Here is a 21,075-nt window from a genome sequence, read left to right on the forward strand (position 1 = left end):
GAACAGCTCATTTGGTGCCTTGTCTAGACTATACTCGTACCCATGTCCCCCACATTGTACCTCAAACCTCCCTTTAAAAAACTGGCTCATGCTCTATTGTTACACCGCCATCCACCACATCCCTCAGTTCTGGGGCTCCGTCTCTCACCTCCAGTCAAGACCAGTCTTCTTTAATCTGCCCTTTGAAAATGTCTTGAGAACCAAGGAGACAAGACGGCAACAAAAAAAAATTTTTTTTAATTTTCCAGAATCTCCACACCTAAACAGAGAAACTAGGATAGTAAACAAAAAAGCCTATGGATGGTATCTTCAGCATAACTAGGGGGCTCCATGAACCACAAAAGGTGAACAGGTAGGGTCAAACACCAACAGCAATAACATCTGCATGGTATCCACTCTATGGGATGAGATGAAGAGGAAGAGGAAGAGGAAGGCAAAGGGATACAGAAGGCTGAGAGACAGGAAACCCATAAATCTCTAACATGTATTCACCCATAGAAGGAGAGGGATCTGGGAGTAGAAGGTTGGTGCACCCATCTGAGAATGTCAGCTGAAACTTAGGAGGGATGTATTCAGGCTGCAAGTCACAGGTGAGTGTGAGAGGACTGTGGGAAGTTCAGGCAGGGGTCTGGGACCTGGGAACGCTACAGACTGACCAGCTGAGGCTCTGTGGTCAGAGAGGAACCCCACATTGAGGAGAAACCACTGGAAGCAGAATCCAAATTGAGCAGGACAAAGACAGTAGAGGAAACAAAAAGAAATTCTGCATAAGAGTGGAGAACAGTAATTTCAGAAAGTACTCTCTGCGTGGCTGTAGTTTTAAAGACTTTTTGGTACTGTCGGAAGAGGCAACCCTAGACCTGTGAGGCCAGAAAATCTCCCTGGATCCTCTACACAAGAAAACCTCCTACTAAGAGTACCAAAAAAAAAAAAAAAAAAGCATGTCACCTACATGTGAGCACCAGAAAAGGATTGCGATCAAGTCTCATACAAAGCTATTATAAGAAAAAGAATTAGGAGCCGAATAGTGTTCCTACAGATAATGAACACATTCCACAAAGACCCAGCAACTTAATATTTCACAACAAGCTAAAAGAAATGAAGAAACAAGAGATGCTATGAAACGCTAGCATAAATGAAATTGTTAGGCAAAAAGAAAATTTGAAAGGAGAGCTGACAGGAAGGACAGCTTATGAAAGCAAAAAAAAAAAAAGAAAGTTGTTAAAGAATGTAAGAAAAAGTGATAGGTATAGAAATAAAGAAGATCCAACATACAGACAAGTCCCCAAAGGAGAAATCCAAGGTAATGGAAGAGAACACATACTAAAAACAATTATTCAGGAAATTTTTCCCCCTCAAATAAAAGAGGAGACTTGAATTTGTATCTTGAAGAAGTATATCACAAGCCCGGGAAAAATAACCCAGAATAACCAACATTAAGACATGTTATTATTAGAATAATATTAGAATTATTGGACTTCCAAGAGAAAGCAACAAACCTGTTGATAATTCAGACAAAAAGAGTAAATGCTTTTATAAGGGGAAACAAATTAGAGTGGCGTCAGACTTTTCTACAGCATCACTTTGTGCCAGGAGACAACTAAGCAACATCAAAGTCCTCAGGAAGAGAAAAAGAGAACCAAGGATTTTATATACAGCCAAACCGACTTTCAGGTACAAAAGCCACAGATCGACTGTTAGGAACATGAAGGAACCCAGGAAATATATTTCCCATAAGCCTTTCCAGAGGAATTTACTAGAGAACAAGCTACAACAAAACTGACTGGAGAGGTATTAACATAATGGCTGGGGGTGAGCATTAAATTTATAATCACCTGTAGAACTCACACTAAATAATGGCAAAAGGGGGACAATATAATATGAAATGTTATCAGAACATTATCATATGTTCTGATAATGCAGATACAGTACAAGTATTAAAAATTGGGATAGAAGGGAGTGTGTATATGAAAAGTAAAGTAAATTCACATAATGCCTTTAGGTATTAACTGGAAACAAATGAATATTTCTTCAAATTAGATTCTAGAGGAAAGGGAAGAAAGAAAAGATGTGGCTAATTTCAATATTCCTCATAGTAGCGAACCAGCAGGAGGAGGGCTAAGGGTATTATATGAGGGTGTTGATTTAATGGTAAGCATCAGAATAAAAATGACAGCCTTTTTCCTACAGAGGTAGGGGAGCAAGAAAAAAAAAATCATTGAAAACACATTCCTCTCTCACGTGAACCTCCATATCCAATGTGTCCTCTTTCATCACTTCTCTAGTCTTTAAAGGTGTACCTCCTCCAGACAGCCTTCTCTGATTGCCCTAGCACATGTTAATCTTTCCCCTCCTCTACCACTCCCAGGTACTGGGTATCTTGTTCTCTGAATGTTTCATTTTATCTCACCTGCAGACAGAGATGGAGTGCTATAAATAATTGTGCAGTACCTCTTTCAGAGCCTGGCACAGGGTTCTGCATACAGAAGGCACTCAATAAGTGCTGGGTCATTGGTAATTCAGGATTGACTGAAGAATTTGGGCTTAGAGCCCCTGGGTTTTTCTAAGATCTTAATGTTGCTATTAGTCAGAATTCTTTCTGCTTGAAGTGACAGCAGTCCCATTCAAACTGACTTAAGAAAAAGAGGAATTACAGGCCTCTGAAACGGAAATACTCTCAGGTAGGCCTGATTTCAGGTGTGGCTGGATCCAGGGACTTGAGTCATATCTCCAATATTAGTCTTTCTTTGCTCTAAACTCTGCTTTCCTCTGCATTGGCTTTATTCTCAGGCAGGCTCTTCACTCATGGTCAGCGATGACCCCCAGCAGTTAGAAGCTTAATATCTCTAAGAGAAAAGAATGTGTCCCATTTGCAGTAGCTCCACTAAAAGTCCCAGGGTTGAGATTCATTGGCTTGGTTTGCATCATATGCTCATCCCCGAACCAGTCACTGTGGCCAAGAGAAATGCTTTGATTGGCCTGGGTGGGGAAGAGGTGGTTTCTCAAAGTAAAATTGGGGTGCTGTTACCTGAAAAGGGGAGATGGATGCCGGGTGAGCAAAAACAGCAGATGCCTGTTTTAGTGCTGGGTGCAATGAGCAAACTGCAAGAAAAATCCCCTGCAGGTGGAAAGCATGGTTTGAGGCCCCATCTTTGGGACGTGTGCATGGAAAGCTCTCTTGGGTGTTTTTGAGCTCACGGAGGGTTTATTTACCATGTGGGGAGGGTGGGACCATGTGCCATGGGGCCCAGTTGTGATGAAGCCCCCAGGTTTCCCACAGGTCTGGAGGCTTCTCTCACTCTGGTCTGTGCACTCAGTGAAGGTTCTGGGGAGAGGGACACCCCGTTTGCAGAGGCTTTAGAAACCACACGTGTTCAACTGCTGAGCATTCCAGCACCTTGCTCCTGGGATCTGGCTTTGCTTTCCGGGTTAGGAGCTGACCTGTGTTTTGCTTCTCCATATGGTTTACTGGCCTTACCGAGGAGAAAAGGGAGTGCACTGAGGTGGCAAATGGTGAGACTGAGGCAGAGCAGGAGCACATTAAAATACATCCATTTCTCTCTCAAATCTTCAACATTTTTTTTTTTTTTTTTGCATTGGGCCCTTCCTGTCAACATTTAAGCATCTTCAAGTTTCTCTGCTATTTTTTAAAAATCCTCCCTAAATTATTTTCTCTCTCACGACCACCCTGTCTCCCAATTCCCCTTTCTTTTTTTTTTTTTATTAATTTATTTATTTTTGGCTGTGTTGGGTCTTCGTTTCTGTGCGAGGGCTTTCTCTAGTTACGGCGAGCGGGTGCCGCTCTTCATCGCGGTGTGCGGGCCTCTCACTATCGCGGCCTCTCTTGTTGCGGAGCACAAGCTCCAGACGCGCAGGCTCAGTAGTTGTGGCTCACGGGCCTAGTTGCTCCGCGGCATGTGGGATCTTCCCAGACCAGGGCTCGAACCCGTGTGCCCTGCATTGGCAGGCAGATTCTCAACCACTGCGCCACCAGGGAAGCCCCAACTCCCCTTTCTTGAAAAAGTTTTTTAATATTCCCTCTTCCCATTTCCTTCTCACCGTGTCTCAGCCCGCTCTGATCTGCTGGCACCCCCTCCACACACACACATACACACACTTCATGAAAGAGCTTTCCCTATGTTTCTCATTTAGCGCTGAGACACTAATCCCAAAGGCTCTTTGTTAGAGGAAGACAATGTACCACTTTTCAGGTTGAGAAGCAGCATTGTGATCTTCACTTTTAATAAGTATTTCTTGAATGATTTAACAAGCAAGCAAATCCAAGGTAGAGTGACTGGTACTGTGTAATCAAATCCCCAAGAGAGAGGAAGTTAAGATAATTTGCCTGGAAAAGGCTGTGTTCTAGAGGGTTCTTGAAATCTGTAAAGTGCTGCCACATGGGAGAGGGAGATGTGGCCTGGGTGGCCCCAGATCTAGGAAAACAGGAAGGGAGATTTTCTCTCATTTTAAGAAATGCTCTAATAGTCAGAGTTCTCTAAAGAAAAAGAAAGGGGTTGTGTCAAAAGGTAGTGAGCTCCCCATCACTGGTGGTAGTCAAGCAGAGACTATTCTGTCAAAAGTACTCAGAAAACAGTCCTGTGTTGGGTGGGGGGTTACACCAGAGGTTTTTTGAAATTCTGGGGTTGGTTACACATGTTTCTCTAGAGGTGTGTCTCCTTGGACTTGCATCTGCCACTCCCAGCTGTGTGGTCTTGAGCAAGTTGCCCCGTTCTCTAGATGGCACTCGCTTCTCAAGCTTCAGTCTCATCAGCTGCATTTGGGTTTTAGCTGTGGTTTTTCCTTGGTAGCTTCTAGGAGCAGGGCTCAAAGAGAGCCCAGGGGAGTGTTAGAGAAACCACCATAATTCCTGTTGTACGTGTCAGGCCTTCCACGGCAGGTTTTGTTGGAGGGAAGCTTGGAGACTAAGAAAGTAGTTTCCACATGTATCACACAGGAAGCCCAAATGCACCTCTTTGGAAAGGTGGTAAAGATTTGGTGGGAGGGCCTCCCCCATCTCACTTCCCTGTCCTCTGGCTGAGCGCATGGGGCAGAGTGAGAGAAGCCTCCAGACCTGTAGGAAAAATGAGGTTTCATTGTAACTGGGCCCCATGGTGAATGGTCCCCTGGTATACATGGTAAATAAGCTCTGTGAGTTCAAAAACACCGGAGAGAGCTTTTCTCGTGGTGGTCTTAATCACAAAGCAGAAAAATCACTTGTTTTGGCTTCAGCAATCCTGAGAGGGAAGTTTATTCCCCACTTTGCAGTTCAGGAGACTAAGCCTCAGAGAGGTTAAGTAACTTTTCCAAGGTCACACAGCTGGAGCAGAGTCCTAAAACCCAAATTCTTGCTATTTGGTGAACTACTGTCGATAAAGTCCAGAAAATTCTGGTTTTAACTAAGGCCGTTTATATTTAATCACCCCAAGAATAGAACTTCTAAAAAAACACATTCCTGAGATGAGGACATTTGATTGTCCCTTTGTGGAGTCTTTTTGGAGGTTGGGTGTGGGTGGGGGCTTTCAGAGAGCAGGGCCATCCCACCCACCCACCCCATCGCCGCACATCTGATTTCTCTTTCTGCCAACTTCTTTGTGCCTTCCTACAGGTCTGGGTAGATGCTGGGACGCAGATCTTTTTCTCCTATGCCATCTGCCTGGGTTGTCTGACTGCTCTGGGAAGTTATAACAATTATAACAACAACTGCTACAGGTGAGCATTTCCCCAGGCCCTGCCAGCTCTCCACCAAACCCGAGAGCCCTCCATGCTGCCCGGCTAGTTCACGGTCATCTTCCCACCTTGCAGGTCTGGGTGAGGGAAAGAGGCCTATCAAGAGAGGGGCGGCAGGGCACCAGCCATTCCAGGTGGAACTGGAGAGGACCCTGGGCTATTTGTCAGCCTCTCCCCACCCCAGGGTCAAAGAATGGTCCAACAGAGGAGCTAGGAGAATAACTAGCTCTGAATGATCAGAGTGCGTTCCAGGCTGCAAAGTGAGTCTACTCCGGGAATGGTATTCAGGCCTCCATCCTACCCTATACAGCAGAGCTTTATCCCAGGGTAAATGATCGGCCCAAGGTTACACGGCTAGTAAGTGGCAATGCTGGGACTTGAACCCAGGTCTTCTGACGCCAAGGGCCTTGTTCTTCTGCCTTCTCTTCAGGAATTTCTTTCCTGCTTCTTCTCACTTGACTGTAGGGTCCTGTCCAGTCCCACTTGCCCTGCTGCCCCTCTCTTCACAGGCCTCCCTCCCTCCCTGGCCGCCTGCAGCTGGCCGCACCCAGCGTGGGGAAGGGGCCCACGTGAGGAGGTGAGCCTGAGGCTGTGTGACCCTGGCTGCCTGGTCCTCATGCCTGCAGCCTGGTTTCTACCCTGAGGCTGAGTCCACAGAGGCCCAGGGACTTGGCCAAGGTCACCCAGCAGTGCCTGGCGGAAGTGAACTTTGCACCCTGGTCTCTAACTCTAGGCCAGTGGCCTGTTTGCTGAGGTCGCTGCACCCATGAATCAGTGCCTGGTCACAGATGGTGAATACGCAGAGATGGCTGGACAGCACATCTCTGCCCCCGAGTTCCAGAGCTCCTTATTCTAATGTAGAAACTCGTGGGCTAATGGCAATGAAGCCGTCCCTGAACACAGATTCATTGGAAAAGGAAGGGTTTTTCAGCAAATGATTCTGAGATAGGATAAGTATTTTGGTGGAAGTAATTAGGGTAGATCCTCACCTTGCCCCACATATGCACCATAATAAGTGTCAGATTGATTCAACAGTTAAATATTTTTTAAAAGAAAACCATCCTAAAATGAGGAGTAAAATATTGTTTTCATCATGGGAAAGATATGGAAACATCAAAATAATTAAATCAGGAAGGAAGTGACAGATTGATTCACATAAATATCTAGAACTTCTAAATTTCTGGAAAGGTACACAGGAAACTGTTAAAAAGAACCACCTCTGAAGAGAGACACTGAGAAGTTAGAGATAGGGAGACAGGCTTTTTCTACCTATACCTTCCTGTACAATTTAAATGTTTTGTTTTGCCTTGTCTTTACTCTTGAGTACATATTGCTTTTATAATTTTTAAAAAGTCACATTAATACAAATGTTATCTATATACCTTCTGCATTACATCTCCAAACAAAACATTATGAAAATCATCTACAAAATTAAAGGGCATACTAACGACATATAATATGATACTCAAAGGGTTGGCACCCCTAATATGTAAAGATTACAAACAGGCCCGTATGAAAAACCCTAAAACACCAAGAGAAGAATCAGCAACACACTCTTAAAATAATGAGCTTATTTTCCTTAACTAGCAAATGAGCTGTGGTCTAAAAATGACCCCTGTTTGATGCAGGTGAGGGTACAGTGAGAGGGGCCATGTCACAGTCTGTTGGTGGGATGGGAACTTGGACATGACAGCTACATCACTTGGTTGTTGTGTGGCTCAAGTGGGAGCATCATTTCAGAGAACTTTCGTCAGTGATGAAGTCCCTCCCATGTTATCCCCATCTTCGAGGGGGGGAAATTGAGGCTCATGGATGTCATCCCCCCAGCTAGGTGTGGTAGACCTGGACTCTGGCCACGGTCTTCTAATCTCCATCCTACCACCCCGCTGCATCCTCCCTGAAAGCTGGCTTTGTGATCGCTTTACCAACCCATTTGTTAAGTCAGCCGTATGCTGTATGTGTCACTAAGTGTGAGGTGCCCAAATCGCTACCTTGGGAGATAACACACAGCTCCAGTCTATAGAGACTGCCACTTGGGGAAACCAAGGCAATGAAAGGGGGCAGATCCAACATGCTGGAGGAAAGGCCACAGGGGAAGCCAGCGAGCTCTGCTGTCCCTGGGCCGTTAGGCAGAGAAGTCATTGGGTACTGTTGGACAGAGGGATGTTAGAGAGGTGGGAGGTCAGACCAGGTTGTCCAGAAGAGCCTCTCATCCTTCAAGACATTCACGGGAGGTGGGTCTGGGGGATGAGGTGTAGCACACTGTCAGCCATGATACAAAATAGAACCACGGGTAAGAAGAGAAGGGCGCAGGCACAGGGAGGGCAGCGGGCAGACCTCTGGTCCGGGTCGAGTGTGACACCCTCCGGATGCTGGAGGGGGGTGCTGTCTGCATACAGCTGTCAGCACATCAGCAGCCAGCGTCCAGTGCGGGCCCTCTGTGCTGGGCGTTGCGGAAATTTCTAGGTCACTGTCCATCACCCCCAGCTCGGCCGTCAGCTCCATGAGGACACAGTCTGGGTCCTCTTGTTCAACACCATTCCTCAAGCCTAGGAGAGCGCTGGCTGAAGTGTAAGGAAGCAAGGAAGGAGCCACACCATTATACAGATGAGGAAACTGAGGCCGGGGTAGGCCACTTGCTCGATGGAACGTGGCTTTGAACCTCGGCCTTTCTGGCTCCTGCACCCCTATCCCTCACTCCCAGGCCTGGCCAGTTCTTCCCCAACTACTACAGTCAACAAGGATTTGGCCGAGAATGCCTCGTTATCAGGCTGTGTCTCAGGGCAGTGGCAATAGCAACTTTCTTCCTCGCCAAGCACGTGGGTGAAATATGCTGACTGCCCCAGATCCCTTCTGCTTTCCCCTCCAACAGGCAGGTTTTTTCCCCTCCTGTCAGCAGCAGGAAGCAAATCCCCTAGGTGACATTACAAAATCTGAGGGCTCCTTTTATTTCTGTTTCCAAATTGTTCTGTGAGCACATCTTCCCAACTCAGAGGGAGTAAATTAATACCCTCTCTTCCGACAGCATAATAGCTTCTGGAGGTCTTCAAAGCCCAGCTCAGCTCCTGCCAACTTCAAAGCGCTTCTTACGTAGCTTTTCACCTAGAAGGTGCCCCGTGGGGAAGGAATTAGAGGGATGGAGATGGAGCAAACCAGGCGGGGAAAATCCTCACTTGAGAACACAGGCCGCTAAGCTCTCTCTGCTTGGAGGTTGGGGTGCTCCAAGGAAGGGGGTGCAGGGCACAGGACTGGAAGCACCTCGGGTCTGCTCAGAGCTTCTGTTCCTCTGTGATATGAGGACGTCACTCAGGGTGGGGGGGGCAGGGAACCTTGCAATAAGGGACATTTGTTTTCAACAGCCACATGGACGCCCAAAGATTGTTTTCCAAAAGTCAGGATTTAGAAGTCTGAATTCTTAGGGAGCATTGTTACTATGTAGCTCCTAGAAAAAGAGTGGGCTTTGGTGTTTGAGACAGCTAGATTCACATTCCAGCTTCCCCGGCAGATGACAAAAAAGTTTGAGTGTGTGACTCTCCTCCCTGGGCCTCGGGATTCAGTGACAATGTTCAACACTGCAGGTCCAAAAAACACAGGAGAATTCCAGAATGGAGAGGCTATGGAGAAAACACTTTGCTCACCAGTGCTGCACTGGTGAGATAAGTCAGGGGCCAGAAACAGGCATGCAGGGCAGATTTACCCCAGCCTTAGGAATAACTTTGCCCTCCTGGGCTGAGCTGAATTTCCCTTAGAGAGGAGGTGATCAGTCTTGCAGATAAAGTCTCCAGGCCTGCCAGCCCAGCCTCTGTCCACAGTGCCTGAAGAGTTCTGTAAAGGGACCTGTATCAGTCACTCACTGCCACAAAAATGCTGTGTAACAAGCAGCCCCAGAACTCAGTAGCTCACCACAACAAGCATTCGCTTTTATTGCTCACCAGTCTGCTGGTCAGTTGGGGACTCTCTCCTTCAGGCTGTGGGTTGGGCAGGTTTAGCTCCAGGGTCCAGGCCAGCTCCATGTGTACATTCTGGGGTCCAGGCTGCAGGGACAGCAGCTCCCCTGGAAAAGTCCTTCTCATGGCAGCTCACAGAAGGGATAAAGGACAAGACCAATTGCACAAGCACATCTCAAGCCTCCGCTTGTGTCACACTTGCTGATAGCTCATTGGCCAAAGCAAGTCACGTGGCTAAGCCCAAAGTCATTGGGGCAGGGAAATATACTCTACCCCAAGGAAGAAGGTATGGAAGTGACCACTTGCTGAAAAATGACTTAATCAATCACAAGGCCCAAGAGACCCTCTTATCCAAGCCACCTTGTCATATAGCTGGTAAGGTCAGGCCCAGAGAGAAGGTATTACAAGGGGAGTTGGAACCCAAGGCTCCTGACCCCCAGTCTAATGCTCTTTCCACCATGCCCTTGATTCCCAGGGTCAGTGCAATGCAACTGGGGGTCACAGTCACCAACATCAGTGTAACCTTTGGTTGCATTACACAAAGTATGGTGTCAGGAGAAGAGGAGGTGAGAGTCCTGCTCTGTTCTTGAGTCGAGTGCTCAGTCCTGGATGTGACATTGGAAGAGGGTCTGGACAAGCTGGAGTGAATTTCAGATCGCGAGCAGGATGAGGAACACTGATAAGGGAACTGGGAGGTCTAAATGAGAGAGCTAAAACCTCAAGGGCATCTGAAGGGGATATCTTCAGATCTTTAGACTGTTAGGGAGGGTAGAACTAAAACTCCCCAGAGGAGGTGGATTTGGGTCGAACACAGCATGAGGAAGTTCTTACACTGTGAGCGGCAAGAGCGGTCGGGGAAGCAAAGCGCCACGGAGCAAGGTGACTGGTCCTGCTTGCGAGGGCGGGAGCCGAGGCCAGCTCGCCACCATTGCAGGGATGCTCCAGGCTGGTCATGCTTCAGGGAGGAGATTGGACAGAACACCCAGAGCCCCTCCCTTTGAAGTGGAGCATCTCGGGTGTTGTAAGCCCGATTCCTACGTGCACGCTCTGTGGCGTCTGAGATCCTGAGAGGCTGATTCCCTGACCCATCTGCATGAGGATGCACAGCCCGAGGTTGAAGGGACCCGGATGTGAGGGTTCCATCTTCTGCATCTTGGCAAAGCCCTGTCATTTGTAGTCTGAAATCTCCTGGGTCACGGCTTTATGCTGCTGCTTCTTTGCTGTGAGCCCTTCCCAAGAGCAGGGAACAGTCACTGCTCTGGTGAAGCCCCCATGAGGAGTCTGGCCTGGGAGGGGCTGCCCCTCGCAGCAGAAGAGCAGAGGCTTGCAGTGAGGTCTGGGAGATGCCGCTCCGGTAAAGAGCTGGGCCAGGAGGGGTGTCTCTCCCAAGGCTGCTCCACTGTCGGGGAAGCAGTCCTTTCTCTCAGAGGCTTATATCCTCATGTTTTGAGCTCCTAGAAAATCAATCCTCTCTTGCTTCCCTTGGTTTTCTCTCCTACCAGGAATTTGGAGGAGCGATGGTTTGTCTCCAAGTCTTTCCTCACCGGTTGTGCATTTTCCCACTTGCCAGCTTCCCTTCCTTCCCACCCCCTCTCCATGCTTCTGGTCTGTGACCTACCTTACCTTCTAGAAATGCAGGAGAAGCTGTGTGATCATGGGCCAGCCACCTACCCTCTCTGAACCACGAGGGCTTCCTCAGGCAGCAGGACAGCCATGGTGCTCAGACAGAATGTTCCAGTACTGCACCGGTTCCACCCGCCCTGACCCGAGCTTCTCTCGCTGCTTCCCCACAGGGACTGCATCATGCTCTGTTGCCTGAACAGCGGCACCAGCTTCATGGCAGGGTTTGCCATCTTCTCGGTCCTGGGCTTCATGGCATATGAGCAAGGGGTGCCCATCGCCGAGGTAGCAGAGTCAGGTAAGTTTGCCAGAGAGAAACTATGATCTTCCTCCTCAACTTGGTCTTCTCCTGGGCTCAGGTCGGGCTCAGGTCTCAGGAGGGGGCCCACTGTCCATCCACAAACCAGGCTCCTGGGAGGGAGCCACCAGCCCAGAGAACCGTCACCTGGTCGACCACAGGAGCTTTCACTGGCCTCCCTGCCTCCCCTATTGTCCCCTCTGTTCCATGCACCTCTGACCCTGCAGAATGATTTCTTTTTTCAAAATGCAAACCTGGACATGTCCTTCCCTGACGAAGAGCCTGTTTTGGCTTCTCCTAGGGCTGACCTCTCAGTGTGGCCCCCAAGGCCCTGCACTGCCCAGCTCCTGCGGTCTCACCCTCCACCTCACTCCCCTGTGCTCACTCTGCCCCACCACACTGTGGTCTGCTTTCACTTCTGCAACATCGCTCTCTCCCTCCCTGCCACTCCAGGACCTTTGCACACGCTGTTCCCTCTGCTTGGAGGACTTCTTTCCCTTTCCTTGTTCTAGATGTAGAATCACCATGAGTGCGACATTCCTAGTGTAAGATGACATGTGTTTGTATCAAACACACCACAGGTAGGGTTATTGCTGCTAAGGTAATTGTGCAAAATGGTGAATAACTCTCCCCTTGATTTACATTTTTTTGAATTCTGGCAAAATTCAGTGTATAGTTAAAAGTACAAAAATAGTTTGCATTTACATAACAGAGTTAGCCTCTCACTTCCAATACATCTAAATAGGTTTTTCACCTGCAAGAATGTGTGGTAGGACAGTTAGTCAGGAGCGTCACAGGGGGCCCAGCCTCCCTGGCCTCCATCTACTCAATGCCGGTCATGCCGTCCATTTGTTACGACACACCCCTGGGGCTGCGTTCCCTACACTGAGTACCCTAGTCTGGGGTGTGGCTGCTTTTGCCTGACGCGCACAGAGAGGGAAGCACCCCTCTGACCCACCAAACTGGGCAGGGTGGTAGATGTGGACACTGGAGCAGGAAGCTGGTTGCCAAGCTCTGCTTCATGACCACTCGGGCTCCACCTTCCTCTGCATGGACAGACAGTCCCTGCTGAAATCAGGGGGCCAGAGCTGGACCAGGGGATATTAATATGATCGAAGCTCTCAATCATCGAGCGCCTGCTCTGGGCAGGAACCGTCTCATATGATCCTCGACTCAGCCCTCCAAGGTGGCAGTTTTGCTACCCCCATTTTACAGATGAGAAAGGTGAGGCTCAGAGACATGCCATCACTTATCCAAGGTCACACAGACTGGAAAGAACAGGGCTAGATTTAATCCAGGCCATGCTCTCACCACTCCATCCCGTCGCCCACTGGGGGCAGGCACCTGGCACTTCACGAAACATTCATGTTCCTCCCTCGCTTTAAACCATGGGGCAGCCCTGTGAGGAGGCAGCATTACCTTCTCTGTGGGACTTTTGCCCTCTCTGAGGGACCTTTGCCCTCTCTGAGAATCTGCTTCCTCCTCTGTAAAATGAGCAAACTAATTCCCACCTCAGGTGTTGAGTGCTATAGGATATCTACAGCACTGTGTCACTCCTGGTGCCAAGCAGGTAAGCCTGCTCTATGGTTAGGGGTGTGAATCAGACCAAGATCCCCTTTAGGAGTTCCGGCCATTTGGATAAATTGCATGTTGCAAGTTTGTAGCCCAGTCACCCTTCTCAGCATGTTCTTGCAGGGAAATTTACAACTTTAAATACCTAATTAGAAGGAAGGTGTTTTTTTTTTTTAACATCTTTATTGCAGTATAATTGCTTTACAATGGTGTGTTAGTTTCTGCTGTATAACAAAGTGAATCAGCTATACATATACATATATCCCCATATCCCCTCCCTGTTGCCTCTCCCTCCCACCTTCCCTATCCCACCCCTCTAGGTGGTCACAAAGCACTGAGCTGATCTCCCTGTGCTATGCGGCTGCTTCCCACTAGCTATCTATTTTACATTTGGTAGTGTGTCTATGTCAATGCTACTCTCTCACTAGAAAGAAGGGTTTAAAGTAAAAAATTAAAGTTTTTATCGGAAGAAGCTGAAAAAAAAGTACAAATTAAACCCAGAGTAAGTAGAAGCAAAGAGATAATAAAGGTGTGCTCGCTTTGGCAGCACATATACTAAAATTGAAGCAATACAGAGAAGATTAGCATGGCCCCTGTGCAAGGATGACACGCAAATTCGTGAAGCGTTCCATATTTTAAAAATAAATAAATAATAAAGTTAAGACATATAAACAATAGAGAAAATTTTCAAAGCCAAAATTTGGTATTAGAAAAGATAGCAAAATTTATAACACCCTGGCAAGGCTAATCATGGAAAAAAACGGGAGAAAACACAAATTACTGATATCAGGAATGAAAGAGGAGATATGGCTACAGATACTCTAGACATTAAAAATGAGAATAAGGAAATATCATGAACAACTTCAAGCAAATATACTTGATAATGTAAATTAAATGGACAGATTCCTAAAAATACATAATTTACTTAAACTGACCCAAGAAGAAATAGAAAAACTAAATGGCTCTATATTTTGAAAAGAAACTGAATTCATTGTCAAAAATCTTTCTACCAAGAAGACTCCAAGCCCTGCTGGTTTCACTGGCAAGTTCTACCAACTGTTTAAAGAATAAATAATATCACTCTTACACAAACTCTTTTAAAAATTAGAGGAAGTAAGAGTATCTGAGGACGACAGCTATATAGCTACATATTTCCCCATTTTCCCTAAAAAAAGAAAAAAACAAGAAGGGAAAAGTATGTTCTGTAGAAAACTATGCCCCCTGCATAACCTGAAGCAGAAAATGTTGAAGCTGCAGATAACTGTAGCAGAAAGAAAAATCACCAATCCCAGTTCACAGTCTCCACCGCAAAGGCAAACCGAGAAAAACTGTGGACAGACAGAAGATAGAGGCTAGTGAAAGGACCTAAGAGTGATTTGGAGCAACCACCAGAAAGATTAAATCTACTCTAAACCTGAATGTACTGGAAAGGATCCAGACAGATCCCTTAGCAGGGACTACAGAGAAGGGATTCAAGGTAGGTGTGATTTCAAGGGGCATGGGCCATTTAAAGGGACAGGCACATTTTAAAGGAGGTACCATTTGAAACACAAGGCTTCTTGGGGAGAAAAAAGGCAAAAAGAAAGGGAAAACACCCTTTTACAATGAGATGGTGAAGGGAAACCAAGAAAAGGGGATTAAATGTAAATACCTGCAAAACAAAAGAGAACCATAAAGTCAGGGTGTGAAAATTGGAGCTCACCCTTCCCCCATCACCAGAACAAAAGGCTGCTAATGTGCCTGGACTTTGCAGTACTGGCAGAAGAGGGCACTGTTAAGCTGGGACTATTGTAAAATACCCAAGAACACGAACAAGAGAAAAGTCAAGTCCCTGCAGAACTACTATAGCGAATCAGGAGTAGAAAGTTCCCACGTATCTATGAAGAACCACACTGTGCCTCTGAAAACCAACCATGAAATAGAAGAAAATTGTAAGTCAACACTCCAAACAGAATTAAATATACTCAAACAAGCATCTGAGGATGTGAAAAAACTCTTTGAACCAGAAATTTTAACAAATGCATGAGGAAGAGAACAGGAATGAATGAAAAGGGAGTTGATTGAAATCAGGGAAAAAATGAGAAAAAAGGAAAGATATTGTTATCTCAGAAATGAAGAATAAATTGCAAAGTATCAAATGGAGAATAGTCTCAATAAAAGGCATTTTTAAAAGGAAGGAAAACAACCAAGTGAATGAAAATGACATAAAGAAGTAAAAATGATCCCTCCAAAAAAGTAGAGGGAAGACCAGCAAAGAAGAAAATATTCATATTATCAGAGCCCCTAAAGAAAAATAAATAAATAAAACAATGGAACAGAGGTAATATTTAAAACTATAATCCAAGAAAACTTTTTAGAAACAGGAAAAGAGCTGAATATACACATTGAAAGGACTCCTTGGGTACTAGGGAAAATTAACCCAGAGTGATCAACTCCAAGACATCTTAGTAAAGATACTAGATTTCAAAGATAAAGATAAAATCCTCAAGCCTTCCAGGCAAAAAAACACCAAATAACTTATAACAGCAAAAGTATTAAACTGGCATCATACTTTTCAAAACTAACATACAAGACAACTATGGGGCAGCGTTTTTTTTAAATTCACACAAATAAGTGTGAACCAAAGATTTGATATCCGACCATGTCTTCAAATGTTAAAGCTATAGAAAAAACATTTTCAATATACAAGAACTCAGAGACTTATACAATCTTCAGCCCTTTGGAAGAATCTGCCAGAGGGTGAACTTCATCCAACCCATTAACGACTGGGAAAACTTCAGAAAAAGGACTGATGGTAAGCACTTAAAATATATATAAGTATACATATAAGACCAAAACAAAGGTGGGGAAAAAGATGGAGGACTAATGTAGAAATATGCTATATACTGTTACAAAGTAGAAATCATTAACCAAAAAATAGAGGAGGCAAGAGAAAATATCAATAGAAAAAGCTCACTGATGTACGAGCAATAGGTGATAGTAAAGGATACATACTGAGGGTGAAACCTGGAAAGCCAGATAGTAAAGATTTACATAAGAGAACAAGGGCCTAAGAGCATTTAAAAAGGTACAAGTATAAAAGTAACCACTAGAATAAAAACATAAACCTTCCTAAATACCAAAATAATAATAATAGTAAAATTATAAAAAAAGAACAAAGAAGACACAACTCATAGAGATACATATAAAAATATACATAATTATAAAATATATTGTCAATTAAGACCAAATATATCAATCATATCAATAAATGTGAATGACCTTAATTATTAAAAGAAAAAGATTTTCAATTTGGCTCACAAAATAAGACCTATGCACAGGCATACTTTGTTTTATTGTGCTTCACTTTGTTGTGCTTCGCAGATACTGCATTTTTTACAAATTAATGCTTTGTGGCAACCCTGCATACCCCGTTTACTGCGGATAAAATGCTATCAAATAGCACGGAATGCTACAGAGAAATCGCTCTGGAAAAGAAGAGTCAACCGATGCCGCAGACTTCACTGTCATCTTATTTTAAGACATTGCCACGGCGACCCCAACCTTCAGCATCAACCACCTGATCGGTCAGCAGCCATCCACATTGCGGCAAGACCCTTCACCAGCCAAAAAATTATGACTCACTGAAGGCTCGGATGATGGTTAGCATTTTTAGTAATAACGTATTTTTTAATTAAGGTATTGTTTTTTTAGGCATAATGGTATTGTACACTTAGACTACAGTATAATGTAAACATAACTTTTATATTTGCTGGGAAACCAAAAAAATTCATGTGACTCACTCTATTGTGATATTCACTTTGTTGTGGTGGTCTGGAACTGAGCCTGCAGCATCTCTTGAGGTGTGCCTGTGTGTGCAGTATATAAGAGACACATCTAAAACAAAATGATTCACAAAGCCTAAAATTAAAGGGATAGATGATGATAACAATTCTGATATCAGACAAAGTAGCATTCAAGCCCAAATGCATTAAGCATGACAAAGGATGCTTTTTAATGTTAAAAGCCACAATTCACAATGAAGATATAACACACACAAAAATGTATGTACTAAATAACACAGCAATAATCTTTATGAAGCAAAAACTGCAGGAGATGGAAGGAGACAAAGATAGAAATAAACTAACAATAAAAGAAAACTTTACTAAACACATTTATCAATAAAAGTGAAAGAATGAAAATAAATTAATTACATCCCCTGTTTAGAAAAATAAGAAAAACAACAACAAAATGAACTAACAGAAAACACAAGGAAGGAAATAATAAAGATAAAAGCAGAAAGTAATGAAGTAGAAAATAGAAAAATAGTAGATCTGGTTTTTTAAAAATAATAAATTAAGCAACCTAAATGTCCACCAACAGAGGAATGGATAAAGAAGATGTGGTACATATATACAATGGAATATTACTAAGCCATAAAAAAGAATGAAATAATGCCATTTGCAGCAACATGGATGGACCTAGAGATTGTCATACTGAGTGAAGTAAGTCAGACCGAGAAAGACAAATATCATATGATATTGCTTATATGTGAAATCTGAAAAAAGGGTACAAATGAACTTGCCTACAAAAGAGAAATTGAGTTACAGGTATAGAAAACAAACTTATGGTTACCAGGGAATCAGGGGGTAGGGATAAATTGGGATATTGAGATTGACATATACACACTATTATATATAAAATAGATACCTAATAAGGACCTACTGTATAGCATGGGGAACTCTACTCAATACTCTGTAATGGCCTATTTGGGAGAAGAATCAAAAAAGAGTGGATTTATGTATCAATATATGTATAACTGATTCACTTTGTTGTACACCTGAAACTAACACAACATTGTAAATCAACTATGCTCTAATAAAAGTTAAAATAATAATAATAATAATAAATTAAAATTCTAGGTTTTTAGAAATAAAAATAGGCAAATCACCAGATGATCAAGAAAAAGAAAGGGGGGGAGAACATGCAAATAGCAAAATTAAAAATGACAAAGGGGAAATAAGCATTGAAGCAGAAGACATTTTTAAAAATCATAAGAGATTATTTTGCAATCCTCTTTGCATATAAATTTGAAGACCTATATGAAATGAATATTTTCCTAGGGAAATAGAGATTGCTAAAATTGACCCCATTTGATTTAGAAAGCTTAAACAGGCCAATTTCCATAGAAAAAAATAGAGAAAGTTATTGAGGAACTACCCCACAAAAAAACAACAGGCCCAGATGGTTTCTCAGAAGAATTCTACCAAACCTTTGGAACCAGCTAGGCCCAGTGCTCTATAAATTATTCCAGAGCATTGAAAGGGGAGGAAACTTTCCTAACTCATTATATGAAAAGTATGATATTGATACCTAAACCAAATAGAAAATGCAAAGAAAGAAAACTACAGATTAATATCACTCATGCGTATTGATGCAGAAATACTAGATAAAATATTAGCAAACTCAAATCCAAACTATTAGAATCCAAAATCACATTAAGAAGGTAATATACCATGTCCAAGTAGGATTTATTATAGGAGTAATGTAAGGTTGATTTAACACTAAGAAAGCCATTAATATCACACACTATATTAATAGCCCAAATAAAATAAATCATAAAATTATCTCCATAGATACTGAAAAAGTCTTTGAAAAAGTCAACATTTATTCACTATTAAAAAAATCAAGTAAATGGAAATTGAAGCATATTTTTTTAAATAGGTATGCATATCAAAGTTTAAAAAGCAAGTATCTATTATAGTCCACCCATCATGTAAGAAAGAAGGAGATAAAAGAAAATATGTCTGCGTGTTTGTGTAAAAATAAATAGAAAATAAATAAATAGAAAACTTATTAAGTTTTATTAATAATTAATTGTTTATTATTTATTAATAATTATTAAATATTATTAATAAATAATAATATTAAGTATCGATATTTAAATATTAATAATTAGTATTTTAATTATTGATGGTTAATTATTAAATATTAGTAATTACTAAATAATATTATTAAATATTAATTATTAATAATAAACTTATTGTTTATTTAAAAATAAATAGGAGAAACTAGAAAAGAAAGAGCATGGTTACTTGAAGGGGTGGGTAGAAAAGGGATAGAAAAGCGGGAAGAATAAGAAGTAAGGACAAGAAGGAAGCACCCCTTCTCTGAGTATATATCTTTATTAGTTCTGACTCTTAGAGTCACAGTATTATTTCACAAACCACCCAAAATTAATAGTTGCCTTTTGTGGGTGGAACCAAAATGTAACGAAAATAGTAACAAACGAACTTAACTATATTACAAACAAACAATGCAACCATACTTAAGAGAATGGGGAAGAAGAGAGCTAACATAAGTGAATTTCAGGAAGCAGTATGTTGACTGGAAACTGTAAGGCTAAAAAAAATTACTGTACCCTTGTTGGTAAAAGGAAATGGGTTAGCAATTCTAAACTATTACATGGGTATGTTAGGATTGAACAAACAAGTCAATATAGATAATTCGAGGCAGATTTTTCACTGCCTGAAAAAGAAGTTACAAATAAGGAAAGTAAAGAAGCTAGAATGAACTGTATTAGAATTGGAGGTATAAGTATGGACTTATGGTTTTAATATTTATACAGGTAGATAGAGGCACATAAGCATGTATGTTTGTGTGGGTAAATACACATATACGTGTTTCCTAGCTTTGTGTGCTGAGCTGGTCTGTGAACAAAGATACTCCAGTAGCAATGAGCATACCTAGTGGTCAGATCTTGGTTTCTAAATGCTATTTAGAAAAGAACCAGAGCCCCTTGGAGAAGCAATTGATTTGAGTGCTGGGGAAGGACAAGATGAAGTCGGAACATATTATGGTGCCCCTAAAATAAGAAAGTACTCAGAAAAATGTTGGAGGTATGTCAGAAAGACACAGGAATCAATCTGAAGAAGTTCCCAATGGCCAAACCAGGGATAATTTGAATAGCAAAATAAATAATGAATAATGGATTATGACCCCTAGAATAAACTAAGTACCCAGGAGTCCATACCTGAAATTAATAAAAATTGAATAAATAAGCGGATGTGACAGGGCAGCTCTTTCTTACAGAAAAATTCTGATTAGTAAATATAGAAGGAATGAAGAAAATATAAACCCATTAGGCAAACACCATAGGGATAATTTTGCAGGCAAGGTCCACCAATGGATGATAAAATCAATGGGTAAAGGTTTGACTTGAAAGAGGATATTTTCATGATCTCAAAGTATCCTCCCCAAGATGGTTACCAATTACAAAGGGAAACATGGTAACTTTATAGTGGAGAAAACTGGCATTCACCAACTTACCCAAATGATCAAGGTAAACATCTCCTGTACTAAGTTTTATTGACATCCTGTGTCCCCTTATATGATAAACTGAGAAAGACACAATATCACTTCTATAGTTTTCTTGCCAAAAATATGCATAATCTCAGTTTAGTAATGAGAACATCAGACAAACTCACATTGAGGAGCATTCTGCAAAATAATGACCAGTACTCATCAAAAGGTCATGAAAGACAGGAAAGGGCTGAGGAACTGTCACAGGATGGAGGAGACTAAAGACAGACAGCCGTGAAGTGCAAAGTGGAATCCTGAATTGGATACTGGGACAGAATAAAGGACATAAGGAGAAAAACTGATGGAATATGAGTAAAGTCTGTAGCTTAATTAATAGTATTATACCAGTTTCCTAGCTATTAAATATTAAATGCTTTACCCTAAAATCTGAAACAAAGCAAAGATGTATGCTGTCTCTACTTCTATTCCATATAATACTGGAATTCCTAGAGAGTGTGATAAGGCAAGAAAAATAAATAAAAAAGATTAAGATTGGAAAGGAAGAATAAAAACTGTCTTCATTCATAAACATCATGATTGACCCCATAGAGAAGGCCTAAGAAACCTACA

General features: G+C 42.8%; 1 protein-coding gene and 1 non-coding gene across 2 annotated transcripts in view; both read left to right on the forward strand.

Moving 5' to 3' along the window:
- The window catches only part of SLC6A11 (solute carrier family 6 member 11), a 120,886-nt gene that overhangs the window by 85,253 nt on the left and 14,558 nt on the right, over positions 1-21,075 (forward strand). Inside the window, exons 7-8 of the mRNA XM_059937732.1 lie at positions 5,606-5,709; positions 11,468-11,592. Coding sequence (XP_059793715.1) covers positions 5,606-5,709; positions 11,468-11,592 — 229 coding nt within the window. The remainder of the gene's footprint in view (positions 1-5,605; positions 5,710-11,467; positions 11,593-21,075) is intronic.
- LOC132375525 (U6 spliceosomal RNA) lies at positions 13,696-13,802 on the forward strand. Its single transcript, XR_009506069.1, has one exon. It is a non-coding gene; the product is annotated as a U6 spliceosomal RNA (small nuclear RNA).

This window comes from Balaenoptera ricei, chromosome 11 (genome assembly GCF_028023285.1).
Source record: "Balaenoptera ricei isolate mBalRic1 chromosome 11, mBalRic1.hap2, whole genome shotgun sequence".
NCBI lineage: Eukaryota > Metazoa > Chordata > Mammalia > Artiodactyla > Balaenopteridae > Balaenoptera > Balaenoptera ricei.